The following is a 13,760-nucleotide window of genomic DNA, read 5'->3' on the forward strand; positions in this document are numbered from 1 at the left end:
TTCAATCCCATCATGTTTTGGTTGCCATTCATATAAACTCAAAAGCATTACTGAAAAGAACCAAGTGGTAGTGCAGAAGCTGGCAATCCTGTCCTACTTCCCTCAAGCCATCAAAACTGTGCTTAACCCAGCACCAGAATCACCACTTAGCCTTAAGTGAATTTCCACAAAGGACTTGTACTGGACAGAGGATCCAGTTTACCACAGATGTGATTCCTTTCTTCCTCTCATCCCCATGTGCCTTTCCCTAAGCCCCCTTCAAGATGTTCTTTATTTTCTTACTTCTTGTTCTGGGTCTAGGATCTAAATAACATTCCTTGTTACTTGTAGGTACTACAAGAATATTTGTTGAAATGAACTGAGTCATTTGTCAGAAAGGGTCTTTCAATCGGCACATCCAACTAATTAATCGCAGAGAAAGGTACTCTAGGAAGGAGCCCCTGGCTGTGTTCCCTGCAGTTTGATACTTGCCAACTGTTTGGATGTACTCTCCCACAGATACTCAGGAACAGGCTCTTTAGGTTTGAGCAATAAGGCCCTTCCACCTTCTCTAGCTCAGAATTGGAGAAGGCAGCTCTGACCAGGAGCTGGAGTTTCCCTGATTGAAAATCTAGTTCTTCTAGGTTTAATACATAAAACAATAGTTCTTCCTTCGCAGCTGAGGATGGACACGTGCAGATCATTTTCACGGCTCCTTCTGTTTTAGTAGTCTCATTTCCTTTCGGGGGTTTCCTCTTGTTCAGGCTGTTTCCTCTGCAATACTTAATTAACCAGTGATCTGTGGCAAAAAGTGTCCCCCATCAAAGTATCAGTTCTTAGGGCGGGGAATTGGGGAGTGCGGTAGGGTGGAATCCTTCTGCAGCCGGGACTCCAGGAGCATCTGAAAATGGGGAGAGGGCTTGAGTGGGGGCCAGATCTGATCGCAGAAGCTGGATTGCCTGTGGGGCTCCCTTCGGCTCCACCCCCAGCTGACCCTGTGAAGAGAGCAGGAATGAGGAGGGCAAACTGAGCGCATGGGGACTGTGGAGACACTTCTCCAGTGAAGGAGAAGCAGCGAAGGGGAGGGGCACTCGAGGGGGCGAGAGACTGATGGAGAGAGAAGGGGGGCAGCAGCGGGCGGGCTTTGGAGAAGAAGGAGGAGGAGGAGAGAGAGGCGAGGGGGAAGAGCGCAGCGCGGGGCGCGGAGAGCTCCGGGGCTGGGTTTGCCAGGGAGCTGGGCACTGGGACCGCGGCGGTGCTGGCGGCGGCGGGCGATGCTGCTGCTGCCTGCTTACCCCGGGCTCCGCTGCTGGGGGTAAAGGCTCAGCCAAGCCGAAGCCAACGGGCAAGAGAGTCCGAAGCGGGACTGGAGTTGGAGGAGAGAGAGAGAGGGAAAGAGGAGGAGGTGGTGGAGGAGGATGGGCTGCGGGGGGAGTCGCGCCGATGCCATTGAGCCCCGCTACTACGAGAGCTGGACCCGAGAGACCGAGTCCACCTGGCTGACTAACACGGACACGGACCTGCAGCTCTCGGCAACCACGACAGCCGCCGGGCTCAGCCCCGGGGAACCGGACAGCGGCCCAGAGACTGGCGGCCTGCGGGACCAGGGCTCCCTGTACACGGGTGAGTGAGCCAGCTGCCCACTGGGGCCGGGGATTTCCCCATGTCTTCACCCTGGCTTCCTCCCTCCAGCCCACTGGGGCAGCGGCCAAGCCGAGTCCCCGGGCAGCACTTCCCTCTGGACTCCAGTCTACAGCCCAGGCGGGTCTCTAGGGAAAAGGGGACTGAGAATTAGGTTGGGGGGAGGAGGGGCGATCTAAGGACCCACAGTAGGAGGGGTATCACATGTTCCAGGGTGGCACCCTCATCCAGCAACTCCTTTTACTAAGAGACTTGATTCCCAAAGGCTGGTTCCCTTCGCAATTACATCCCTAGTTTTTGATCGAAATTGACTTCTGTCCCTCTATTTCGTTGTGCTTGTTCATCTACAAGGGGAGAGGGTGGGAGGACATCCTGCTATTATCACAATGGCGTATCCCCTTATTCTCCCCCCCCCATCTCCACGCACCCCCAGTCCCCATATCCCCATTCTACCTCTGCATCCATGTTTCTCTCCATTTTTCTCTTTAGCCATCTCATCACCTCTCCACCCAGCTAATTTGCTCATCTACCTAGTCATCTGGTCTCCCTCTGCTTGGACTTGTATCAGATGTTTAAATGCTGTATCTCAGCAAATACTGGAGAGCAGCATTTCTCTCAGCTCTCCTCATTTTGGTACTCTTAGAAAGCAGCTCTTTGCTTCTTCCAGAAAGCCAAATCGAACTCACTTCATACATTTTATGAGCCCTCAAAATACCAAGCTAGAGAATTTCATGTTTGACCAGTGTTTCTGCTCTTGGGTTGAGTGGTTGGTTTACTGTTTTCTTTGAAGGCTAGAATACAACCAGATCATTCATGCTCATCTGCTTCAATGTAAATAACTTCCCAGTTCTATTCTTCTCTAGTGTAAAACCAGATAAGACTAGGTGATCTCAAAGGTTCCTTCCAGGTATAGGTCCCATGATTTTATAATATGCAAATAATTTTTAGAAAACATAAAGTCAGGATTTTGAAAGAAAACAGGCTAATGAGAATTCATGTAGAATCATTTTACTCAAAGATGTTTCTACCTCTGGCATACTGGTAAGGTGGTCCTTCATAAGTCACTTAACTTTTTTCAGTGCTCTATTTAATTTTAAGGTTGTAAGTTATAGAGAAGGTTCTGACTTGAATTGCTGAAAAGGAGTTTCTTCATATAGGAATCTTCTCTATCAATGAAACCTTAGGTTTAATCTCTATTCCTACTCCTCTTATCTAAAGAAACTTAGAGTTGACCTTAGGAATCACCTAGAGGTGCAGTGGGATGGCACAGTGCATTGAGTACCTGTCCTGGTGTCAGGAAAATCAGGGTTTAAATTCAGCCTCAGATACTTACTAGCTCTGTGAACCTTGGTAAGTCAGTTAACCCCCATTGCCTCCCCCCAAAAAAGCCATCTGGAAGACATGCAAGAATCTACTTTTGTAAAATCTAGCATCTATTTGAACACTTCTTGTGAGAGAGAATTCATTGCTTTATTAAGTTGCTCATTTTAAGCATCTGATGCCATCTCAAGTCATTCTGATCTATAGCTTGCCATTGGACCTAGATGACTCTGAAGGAAAGAGTAAGGCTGATGATGACTTTGCATGGTTTTTCCCTCACTTAAATTCAATTCACTTGCAAATCATGGCATCACCTTCCTGATACCATGATCCTTTTCAAGAATAAAGGACAAACAACCATAAGGATTACAACAAGATTCCTTGTTCAGACAACAATTTTAATTTAGACAGCAAGGTCTACTTTGCCTTAGGCCAAAACACACTTTTCTTTAATTCCCATTCATTTGTCTAAGTTCCCCTCCTTTAAGAGCTTTGCAGAATAAATCTAATTCCTGTTACTAAAGATAACTTTTCAATATTTAAGAATATAGGCTTAGAATTGGAAAAAATTTGGAAGTCATTTAGTTTCCCACAAGAAAGCTGAAGTCTGAAAGGTTAAGTATTTTATCTAAGGCCCCCGCACTTAAGAAATAGCATTTATCTGGAGTTAATTCAAATCCAATTCCTCTGATCTGAGGATATATCTTCCTAAAGTTTTTTCATATATGGGCTAAACATCCCCAATTCCTTCAATCATTCCTCACAGGAAATTATTTTACATCTTCTCATCAACTTAATCTCTTATACTAACTGGTATCATGCTGTGACATTTCACCCACGATTTTCAAAAATTATTTCATAGAAAAAGAGGAGAAAGAACCATCATTTAGCTGTTTATTACAAAGGAGCTGCCATCTTCTTTTTCAATCAATTCAAATGAAATCAAATCTTGAATAACAATTTCCTTATTAAGTAGCCTGCATGGCTAATCATTTGAATTCTACTGTCTCTGTGCTGTTTCTGCATCTGAGAGTTTATAAGATTATACATCTAGGGAAGCTTAGAAATTCTCTAGTCCAATTCTCTCCTTTTGCTGACAAGAAAGCAGGTGATTTGCTGAGGTTCACACAGGAATTAAAGTAGCAGCACTAACACTCTAACCAAATGTAACTATGTCAAAGTGACAACTTTCCCCCACAGTTTCACACTGTCTCTTTTTAGTTTAGTTTTTTTTTTTGTGAAAAATAAAAAGAAATATAAATGATTAGTCAAACGATTTTCAAATTTAACTTAAATTTATTTGAATGACTTGGAGAATCACCATGAATTCCCCTTCCAGTGAATGTCTCACCATTTTGTGAAGATGATTCTGTCTTCTAAAGGTGATACTAGCATATCAAAAACCCTGAGGTCTTAACAAGTTGCAAAGTTGGCAAGTATTGGCCAATTGTTCAAAGACCAGCCTACCAAAATTTGGAGAGAAGAGATTAGTCACAGAGAAGATTAGAGAAGATTCAAGAAATACCCACACCCACATACACATAAATTAAATTTTTGGGGAAGAAGTCACACAATAACTCATAAATGTATCTGATTAAAGTGTGGAAGTGTGAGGATGTATACAATTGAAGTAAGTACTTAGATGAAATAACAAGATTTTAAAGGGAGAAAAATAAAGCCCAAACATCAGTAAATGGTTGGGAATTTCAATTGGGATAGAGGAACATCCAATTTAAAAATTCTTTCATCTCCTGTGATATCTCGAAACCTTCCTATTTTTACTATTGCTGTCATTCTACCTCACTTTAGAGAATAATTTTTCACTTTGCCAAAGGTATCCTAGTTACCTGTGCCCTGAATACCATTCCTCTGTCCCCACTCCTTCATTCTCCATGATCTCTTTCCAATCTACTTATACAATATCTTCCATTCTTCTCTTTCCTAAATTAATCCTCTCCCGCCATGAAACAAAATTGAATCTTATGTTGACTTTTTAGCTGTCTGAAACTATCATCTTGCTTCCTGTACAAAACTTTTGGGAAAAAATACTCTTACCCTGCCAGATTTTCAAGTTATTTAGCTAATCAGTTATCCATGCATCCTGTTCTAACTCTTCATTATCTCTCACATCTGTCTTTTCCTCTCTACTCCCACTGCAACCACCTTAATTCAGAATCCTAGATCTTAACCTTGACTATTATAACATTTTTCAGAGTGGTCTTTCTGCCTCTATCACCTCTGCAATCCATCATTGACACTGCTTTCCAACTAATTCTCCAAATACACAATTCTGATTAGTCTACTTTCTAATAAAAAATCTTCAGGGAATCTTATTAGCTTTCCAACAATATCCTCATATTTCATCCTCATATTTAAAGCCCTCCATAATCTGATTCTAGCCTCTCCAGATATGTTTCAGTTTACTTTCTACATGACACTACTCTCCAATCAAGCCCCTGTCTTAAGTATTTCTTGCTTTTAAAGGTCCTGTATTCCATGGAAAAGACAAATTATACAAGATACATATAGAATGTAATCTTAGAGGGTAGAGTGTAGGTACTTACTAGTAGCTTAGGAGGGAAGAGGGGACAAAGAAAAGAATATATATATATATATATATATATATATATATATATATATATATATTCTTTTCTTTGTCCCCTCTTCCCTCCTAAGCTACTAGTAAGTACCTACACTCTACCCTCTAAGATTACATTCTATATGTATCTTGTATAATTTGTCTTTTCCATGGAATACAGGACCTTTAAAAGCAAGAAATGAAACGGTCATAAAACTGGCCAGAGATTACTTTTTATCCTAAGTATCAAGATGAGAATAAATCTTGAAACTTCCTAGATAATAACTTCAATTTATATTATTTTTATAATTTCTATATTTTTATAGTAGCATTATTAATATTTTATCAATTTATTACATATAGTAAATGCTTAATAAAATTTTTTTTCAATCATTCATAACAATGGCATCAGGAAATGTCAGGTGAGGTTTATATTTTTCAACAAAAATCCAAAGTTACACAGAAAATAAGAGGTTAGTGCTATCTGGAATGAGGACAGGACAGAGAAACTTGACTATGGTTTGGCGTATTTCTCCCCTGCTCCTCAACAATTTTAGATAAGTTCAACCTTTCATTCACCCATTTATAATTCAACAAACACCTGCTTATATGGAGTAATATCTTGAGAACTGGATGAGACACAGAGTTAGAGAAGACACAATCCCTACTCTCATGGAGCATATATTTAACATCCTACTTGTGGTCCTCTGATTGTTCTCTGCCTTATCAATGTCCTTGTTAAATTGTGGATCCAGAACTTGGTACTGCACTGTAGCTGTGGTTTGAACAGGAAAGAGTCCAATGGTATGATTGCCACCTTATTGTTGAAAGTGACACCTTCCTTTTTCCTTCCTTCCTTCCTTTCTTCCTTCCTTCTTTCCTTCCTTCTTTCCTTCCTTTTCTTTCTTTTTTCCTCAATAGTTATTTTATTTTTCCAAACACATATAAAGATAGTTTTCAACATTAATTTTTTTGTAAAACTTTGTGTTCCCATTTTTTCTCATTTTCCCCTCCCCAAGACAACAAAGAATGACTTGGGTTATTTCCAAGATGAAAATACTATGCTTCCATCCATATTCAGTCTCCTTAGTTCTCTCTCTGAATGTGGATGGCACTTTCCATCACAAATCTATTGGAATTGTCTCATTATAGAGAAGAGCCAAATCCATCATAGTTGATCATCACATGATCTTGTTAATATGTATAATGTTCTACTGGCTCTGCTCACTTCACTCAGCATCAGTTCATGTACATTTTCCCAGGTTTTTCTAAAATCAGGCTGCTTATCATTTCTTATAGAACAATAATATTCCATCACCTTTATGTATCATAACTTATTCAGTCATTCTCCAAAGAATGGACATCCCACTTGATATCTAATTTCTTGCCACTATAAAAAGAACTGCTACATTTTTGCATATATGGGTCCTTTTCCCTTTTTTATTATTTATTTGGAATACAGACCCAATTGTAAAACTGCTGGATCAAAAGGTATGCTCAGTTTTATAGCCCTTTGGGCATAGTTCCCACTTGCTTTCCAGAATGGCTGATTCAGCTCCACCAACAATAAATTAGTGTCCCAGTTTTCCTACATTCCCCTCCAATATTTATCATTATTTGTTCCTGTCATATTAACCAATCTGAAAGGTGTGCAGTGGTATCTCAGAGTTGTTTTAATTTGCATTTCTCTAATCAATAGTGATTTAGGGCATTTTTTATATCACTAGAAATGACTTTAATTTTTTCATCTGAAAATTGTGTTTATATTCTTTGACCATTTATCAATTGAGGAATGACTTGTATTCTTATAAATTTGTGTCAATCTCTATTTTAGAAATGAGTCCTTCATCAGAAACACTGGCTCCAAATTTTTCCCCCAGCTTTCTGTAGAAGTGCCACCTTTCTTAATGCAGTCCCAATCACATGGGCATTTTTGGTGGCTATATCACATTGTTGACACATATTGAACTTAAGAGGCATTAAAAATCCTGTATTTTTTTTTCCAAAAAAATTTCCATCTAACCATGTGTCCTCCATCTTGTGTTTGTGAAGACAACACTATGAACCCAAAGTTTAAAACTTAACATTTATTTCTATTGAATATTTTCTTGTTAGAATTGATCATGTTCTAGCCTGTCAATTATTTTGACTGCTACTCAAGTGTTTTGGTTACTTTCCCCAACTTGGCGTCAACTAAAAATTGGATGAACATGCAATCTGTGCATTTATCCAAGTCATTGACAAACAATGGTTAATAGCACAGGGTCATTTCAAGTCTCTGGGGCAATTCATTAAAGGTTTTCTTCTGAGACTACATTAGTGTAGAAACAATCGCCCTTTATGTCCAGTCATTCAACAAGTTTCAAATCTACTTAAGTGCTTTGATCCATACCTCTCCCTATTTTGCACAAGTATGCCACAAAAGATTTTATTAAACTGTGTTGTTAAAAGTTTGATAAATTATGTAGGACGGGGATTATATCCCAAAGAGATCTTAAAGGAGGGAAAGGGACCCAGATGTGCAAAAATGTTTGTGGCAGCCCTTTTTGTAGTGGCCAGAAACTGGAAACTGAGTGGATGTCCATCAATTGGTGAATGGCTTAATAAATTATGGTATATGAATGTTATGGAATATTATTGTTCTGTAAGAAACAACCAGCAGAATGATTTCAGAGAGGCAGGGAGAGACTTACGTGAATTGATGCAAAATGAAATGAGCAGAACCAGGAGATCATTATACACAGCAACAACAAGACTATATGACAATCAATTCTGATGGACGTGGCTCTCTTCAACAATGAAAAGATTCAAACCTGTTCCATTTGCTCAGTGTTGAAGAGAGCCATCTACACCCAGGGAGAGAACTGTGGGAACAGAGTATAGAACACAACATAGCATTCTCACTCTCTGTTATTATTTGCTTGCATTTTGTCTTCTTTCTCAGTTTTTTCTTTTCCTTACTTCTTGATCTGATTTTTCTTGTGCAGCAAGATAACTGTATAAATATGTAAACATATATTGGATTTAACATATATTTCAACATATGTAACATGTATTGGATTACTTGCCACCTAGGGGAGGGAGTAGAGGGAAGGTGGGGAAAATTTGGAACAAAATTTGCAAGGGTCAATGTTGGAAAAATTACCCATGCATATGCTTTTTAAATTAATTAATTTTTAAAAAGACAAATTATGTAGGAACATAAATTTAGAGCTAGAAAAAATCTCAGAGGTAGGTTGAGATCAGTCCCTCATTTTACCCAAGCTCAGAGAAGTTGAATAATTTGACTGAGAGCATGATTGTGACCAAGCCAGGATTCAAATTCAAATTATTAGCTTCAAAATTTGATAGTTTTTAAAATACTGTGTTTTATTTGTGACATTAATTAACATTTATGTAGCCTTTTAAAGTTTTAAAAGAACACTGCAAAAATCTCTGATTTTCATAACAGCCTAGAGATAGGTACTATTATTATTCTTATTTTACAGGTGAAGAAACTAAGACAGGCAAAGATCAAGTACCTCGCCTAAGTCTGCACAGTTAGTTAAATATCTAAAGCTGTATTTGAACTCAAGTTTTTGTGACTGCAAGGTCAATGCTTTATCTGCTGTTTGTACAAATAAAACAGATAACAACCACCACAAAATCCCTTTGTAATTTTGGTGAAATCATAGAATTATTATTATTTTTTTAAAACCAGTAGCACACATTTTGCATTAGGTTCAGTAGTCATAATTTGGATCATTATTACCTTGTTCTATCCCATCAACAAAGGGAAAAAAAAGAGTCTAAAATGACCTGTTCTTGGTGAAACCATGATGGTCCTTTGGGGCTATCATTTCATTTTCTATATGTTCACTTAAAAGGGAATTTTGATTGTGAGGCTTCATTAAATAGATAATACCAGACTCACCTTATTTCCTTCTCCCCTCCTCACAGGCTACTACATTAATAGAGCAGAAGCTACTAGGTCTGGAGTCAAGAAGATCTGAGTTCAAATCCAGACTCAGATAGCTGTGTGACTCTGGGAAAGGCATTTAAGTCCTGCTTGCTTTAATTTCTTCATATGTAAAATGGGGATAACAATAATACGTAAAGGGTTGTCCTGAGGATCAAATGGGACTTAGAACAGTGCCAGGCACAAGATAGAGGTTTAATAAATGCTTATTTTCTTCCCAGAGATAGTTGTTTATTATTATTATTATCATCTACTTGACAAAGTTGCTATGAGGGTTAAGTGAAAATGTATATTGTATTTGAAGAGCTTTGTAAACCTTAAAGAGCAACATAAACTTTGGCTATTATTGTCTTAACCACTTTTTTTTTGCAAGTTGATTATATTGATATATTATTTGCTTTCTCAGTGGATGCTGGAGAGGTGGGAAGAAGAGAATTTGAAATTAAAATCAACAAAAAAGATTATGGAAAATAGTTAAATGAAATAGAAAATAATTCATACATAATACTTTTAGAGTTAATTGAGCCTGATAAATATTCCCAATATATTGAAGTTTACCAGAATTAGGTATGAGGCAGAAAGAAAAAGCAAGTTATTTTCATGTTATATTGATTAAATTGAAATATCAGATATTTTATTTTATTTTATTTTTATTTATTTATTTTTTATTAAATAACTTTTTATTGACAGAACCCATGCCAGGGTAATTTTTTACAACATTATCCCTTGCACTTACTTCTGTTCCAATTTTTCCCCTCCCTCCCTCCACCCTCTCCCCAAGATGGCAAGCAGTCCTATACATGTTAGATAGGTTACAGTAGATCTTGGATATAATATATGTGTGCAGAACCGAACAGTTTTCTTGTTGCTCAGGGAGAATTGGATTTAGAAGGTATAAATAACCTGGGAAGAAGAACAAAAATGCAAGCAGTTTACATTCATTTCCTAGTGTTCTTTCTTTGGATGTAGCTGCTTCTGTCCATCTTTGATCAATTGAAACTAAGTTAGATCTTGTCTTTGTTGAAGAAATCCACTTCCATCAGAATACATCCTCATATAGTATTGTTGTTGAGGTATATAATGATTTCCTGGTTCTGCTCATTTCACTCAGCATCAGTTCATGTAAGACCTGCTGGTCATTTCTAACAGAACAATAATATTCCATAACATTCATATACCACAATTTACTCAACCATTCTCCAATTGATGGGCATCCATTCATTTTCCAGCTTCTGGCCACTACAAACAGGGCGGCCACAAACATTTTGGCACATACAGGTCCCTTTCCCTTTTTTAGTATCTCTTTGGGGTATAAGCCCAGTAGAGACACTGCTGGATCAAAGGGTATGCACAGTTTGATAACTTTTTGGGCATAGTTCCAAATTGCTCTCCAGAATGGCTGGATGTATTCACAATTCCACCAACAATGTATCAGTGTCCCTGTTTTCCCACGTCCCCTCCAACATTCTGCATTATCTTTTCCTGTCATTCTGGCCAATCTGACAGGTGTATAGTGATATCTCAGAGTTGTCTTAATTTGCATTTCTCTGATCAATAGTGATTTGGAACACTTTCATATGAGTAGTAATAGTTTTAATTTCATCATCTGAAAATTGTCTGTTCATATCCTTTGACCATCTATCAATTGGAGAATGGCTTGATTTCTTATAAATTAGAGTCAATTCTCTATATATTTTGGAAATGAGTCCTTTATCAGAACCTTTGATTGTAAAAATGTTTTCCCAGTTTATTGTTTCCCTTCTAATCTTGCCTGCATTAGTTTTATTTGTACAAAAACTTTTCAATTTGATATAATCAAAATTTTCAATTTTGTAGTCAATAGTGATCTCTAGTTCTTCTTTGGTCATAAATTCCTTCCTCTTCCACAGGTCTGAGAGGTAAACTATGCTATGCTCTTCCAATTTGAAATATCAGATATTTTAAATAACTTTTAAGATCATGAGAATCTAAACCCTAAAATCAGTTACAATTTTTAAGTTCATCTGACTAAAAACTCTGGAGAAATGTTTATATATATAATTCACATACCATTTGGAATGGATTTGATGAGACCTTCTATGCCATGAATACATAATGCAATATTAAGATGTCCATATTGACAGGTTGCAAAACTAACAAATCTAATATTTGACTATTATAAAAGTAGCTAGATTATTGTTATATTTCTTCAATAAGAAAATTACTTGTTTGTGAATTTTTTTGTATGCTGTCACACCATGGCACAGTTAAAATTTTATCATATTTTTTAATCAAGGCAAGTTTATAAAGAAGAAAATTGAAAAAGATCAATAAACCACATTTCAAAAATGTTTTTCATACTAACAAAACAGCCCTACAGTATATGTAGTGGAAGAATAATTGCTTCCATTTTTATAGTTGAGGGAATTGAATCTCCAAAATGTCACTTGGTTTATTAAAGGTCACAAGGCTATCAGAGTCAGGACTTGAATCCAGTCCAGTGTCTATTTTATTCCATCATGTTACATACTAAGGATGCATATGGTCACTTCCTCTCTGTAACCTCAATCTTTTCCTGAGGACTCTTGAGGAAAATAGATCCTCCAAATCCCCAGGGTTTAAAATCAGTAAGACTGACTAGATTTTGGGAAGCCTAGAGCTGGAAGAGACTTCAGGAATTTATTCATCTGAAGCAAAGATGATCTTTGCTATTATTGTTGGATCATTTTTCAGTGGTTTTCAGACAAGCTGAAAACATGATTACATTTGGGGTTTTCTGCATGATTTGAGATTCTGCATGATTCCATTTGGGATTTTCTTGGCAAAGTTACCGGAGTGATTTGCTATTTCTTTCTCTGAGGTGTTCTTACTTATTTTTTTAAAGATGCCTGTGGATGGAGAGATCACCTTGTGCTTCAGAAAACAAACAAACAAGCTGTTCTAGTCTTTGACAGCCCTGGCATGAGAAAATGCCTCTGTAAAATATGTCTTAAGATTGTGAAAGTTGGGTGATGTTATTTCCCCTCATCTTGACTTCTATGGAGAAAAGTTTATAGAATCTGAGATTTAGGGATCTGGAAGGGATTATGGGATTCAGCTAGTTCACCCCCTATTTTTGTAGGTGACTTGCCCAAGATCACATAGCTATTAAGCTATAGAGCTGGTATTGAAACCCAGATCCTCCACTTACAAACCTATCACTCATTCCATTCTACCAGACTATTAATCAATGTCCTTCAAGTAATAATTCTTCAAAGATAATTTTGATATAGTAACTTTTGCCCTCTGATTTTTTTTAAAACTAAAAAGATCTCTAACCTTTTAACCTTTAATTTTGTTCAATTATTTTTCAATTGTGTTTGACTCTTCAAGATATTAGCAACTGGAGTCATTTGTCATTTTTGTCTCTAGTTTATTTTACAGATGAAGAAACTGAGGTAAACAGGGTTAAGTGACTTATCCAGGGTCACATAGCTAGTAAGTGTCTGAAGTTATATTTGAACTCAGGAGGTGAGTCTTCCTATCTCTGTCCATTGTGTCTCAGCTTTTAATTGGGCATTCCCTGTGTTATAATCTTTTCTGTTATGAGGAGCTTCTTTTGTCCTTCAAGAGGGGAGGAAGGGCCATTGTTCTCACTAGATTTCCTTAATTCTATATCTTGAGAGAGGCTAATTTCTCTTTCTAGAGAATCAAGGTTCCTTCTTTACTGGGTTTATTTGCTTTGACTTCATTTAGAAAGCTACTTGGCTGATGTCCATTTAGTCTTTGCCCACAAAAAAAGTCTGAGGTGATGTATGTTTAACATTTTATTCAGTTTTATGCAACATAATCTTTCATTTCCATCATACTGAGTAATTTCTTCTCTCTTCTGGCTTCTTAACTTGTTTTTCATTGCCCAGATTCTTCATTCTAGATCTTCTTATTCAACTTTGTTTTAACTTTTATTCCAAAATGAGAGCTTCACTACAAGGTCCTCTTAACTCCACTAAAACAGCCAGCTCCATCCCGTCATATAAGATTATCCTTAATCTGACCTTTACCTCTACCTCCTCAATCACAAACCACCGTCTCAGAAGTGGATCAAGGATTTCATCTATACCAGTGAGTTGAGCACCAGTCTTCCATGCTTTCTCATCTTGAACAATTTTTCTTTGTTGTTTTTCTTTAAATGCTCTTTTAGGGAATCCACACAACTCATTGAATGCCTTTCTCTAGTTCTTTCCTCATTTCTGTGGTGACCAATGTACTGCTTGAACTGTTCTGCTCTTGTTTGCCTATCATATTTCATTTATGAGAGCTTACCTC

The 13,760-nt window shown here is 37.6% G+C and overlaps 1 protein-coding gene across 1 annotated transcript in view; it reads left to right on the forward strand.

The window, feature by feature from the left end:
• Positions 1-1,146: 1,146 nt before the first annotated feature.
• BAALC (BAALC binder of MAP3K1 and KLF4) overlaps positions 1,147-13,760 on the forward strand; it is a 101,447-nt gene continuing 88,833 nt past the window's right edge. The window contains exon 1 of the mRNA XM_031947072.1: positions 1,147-1,602. Coding sequence (XP_031802932.1) covers positions 1,398-1,602 — 205 coding nt within the window. The 5' untranslated portion in view covers positions 1,147-1,397. The remainder of the gene's footprint in view (positions 1,603-13,760) is intronic.

This window comes from Sarcophilus harrisii, chromosome 1 (assembly GCF_902635505.1).
Source record: "Sarcophilus harrisii chromosome 1, mSarHar1.11, whole genome shotgun sequence".
Taxonomy (NCBI): Eukaryota; Metazoa; Chordata; class Mammalia; order Dasyuromorphia; family Dasyuridae; genus Sarcophilus; species Sarcophilus harrisii.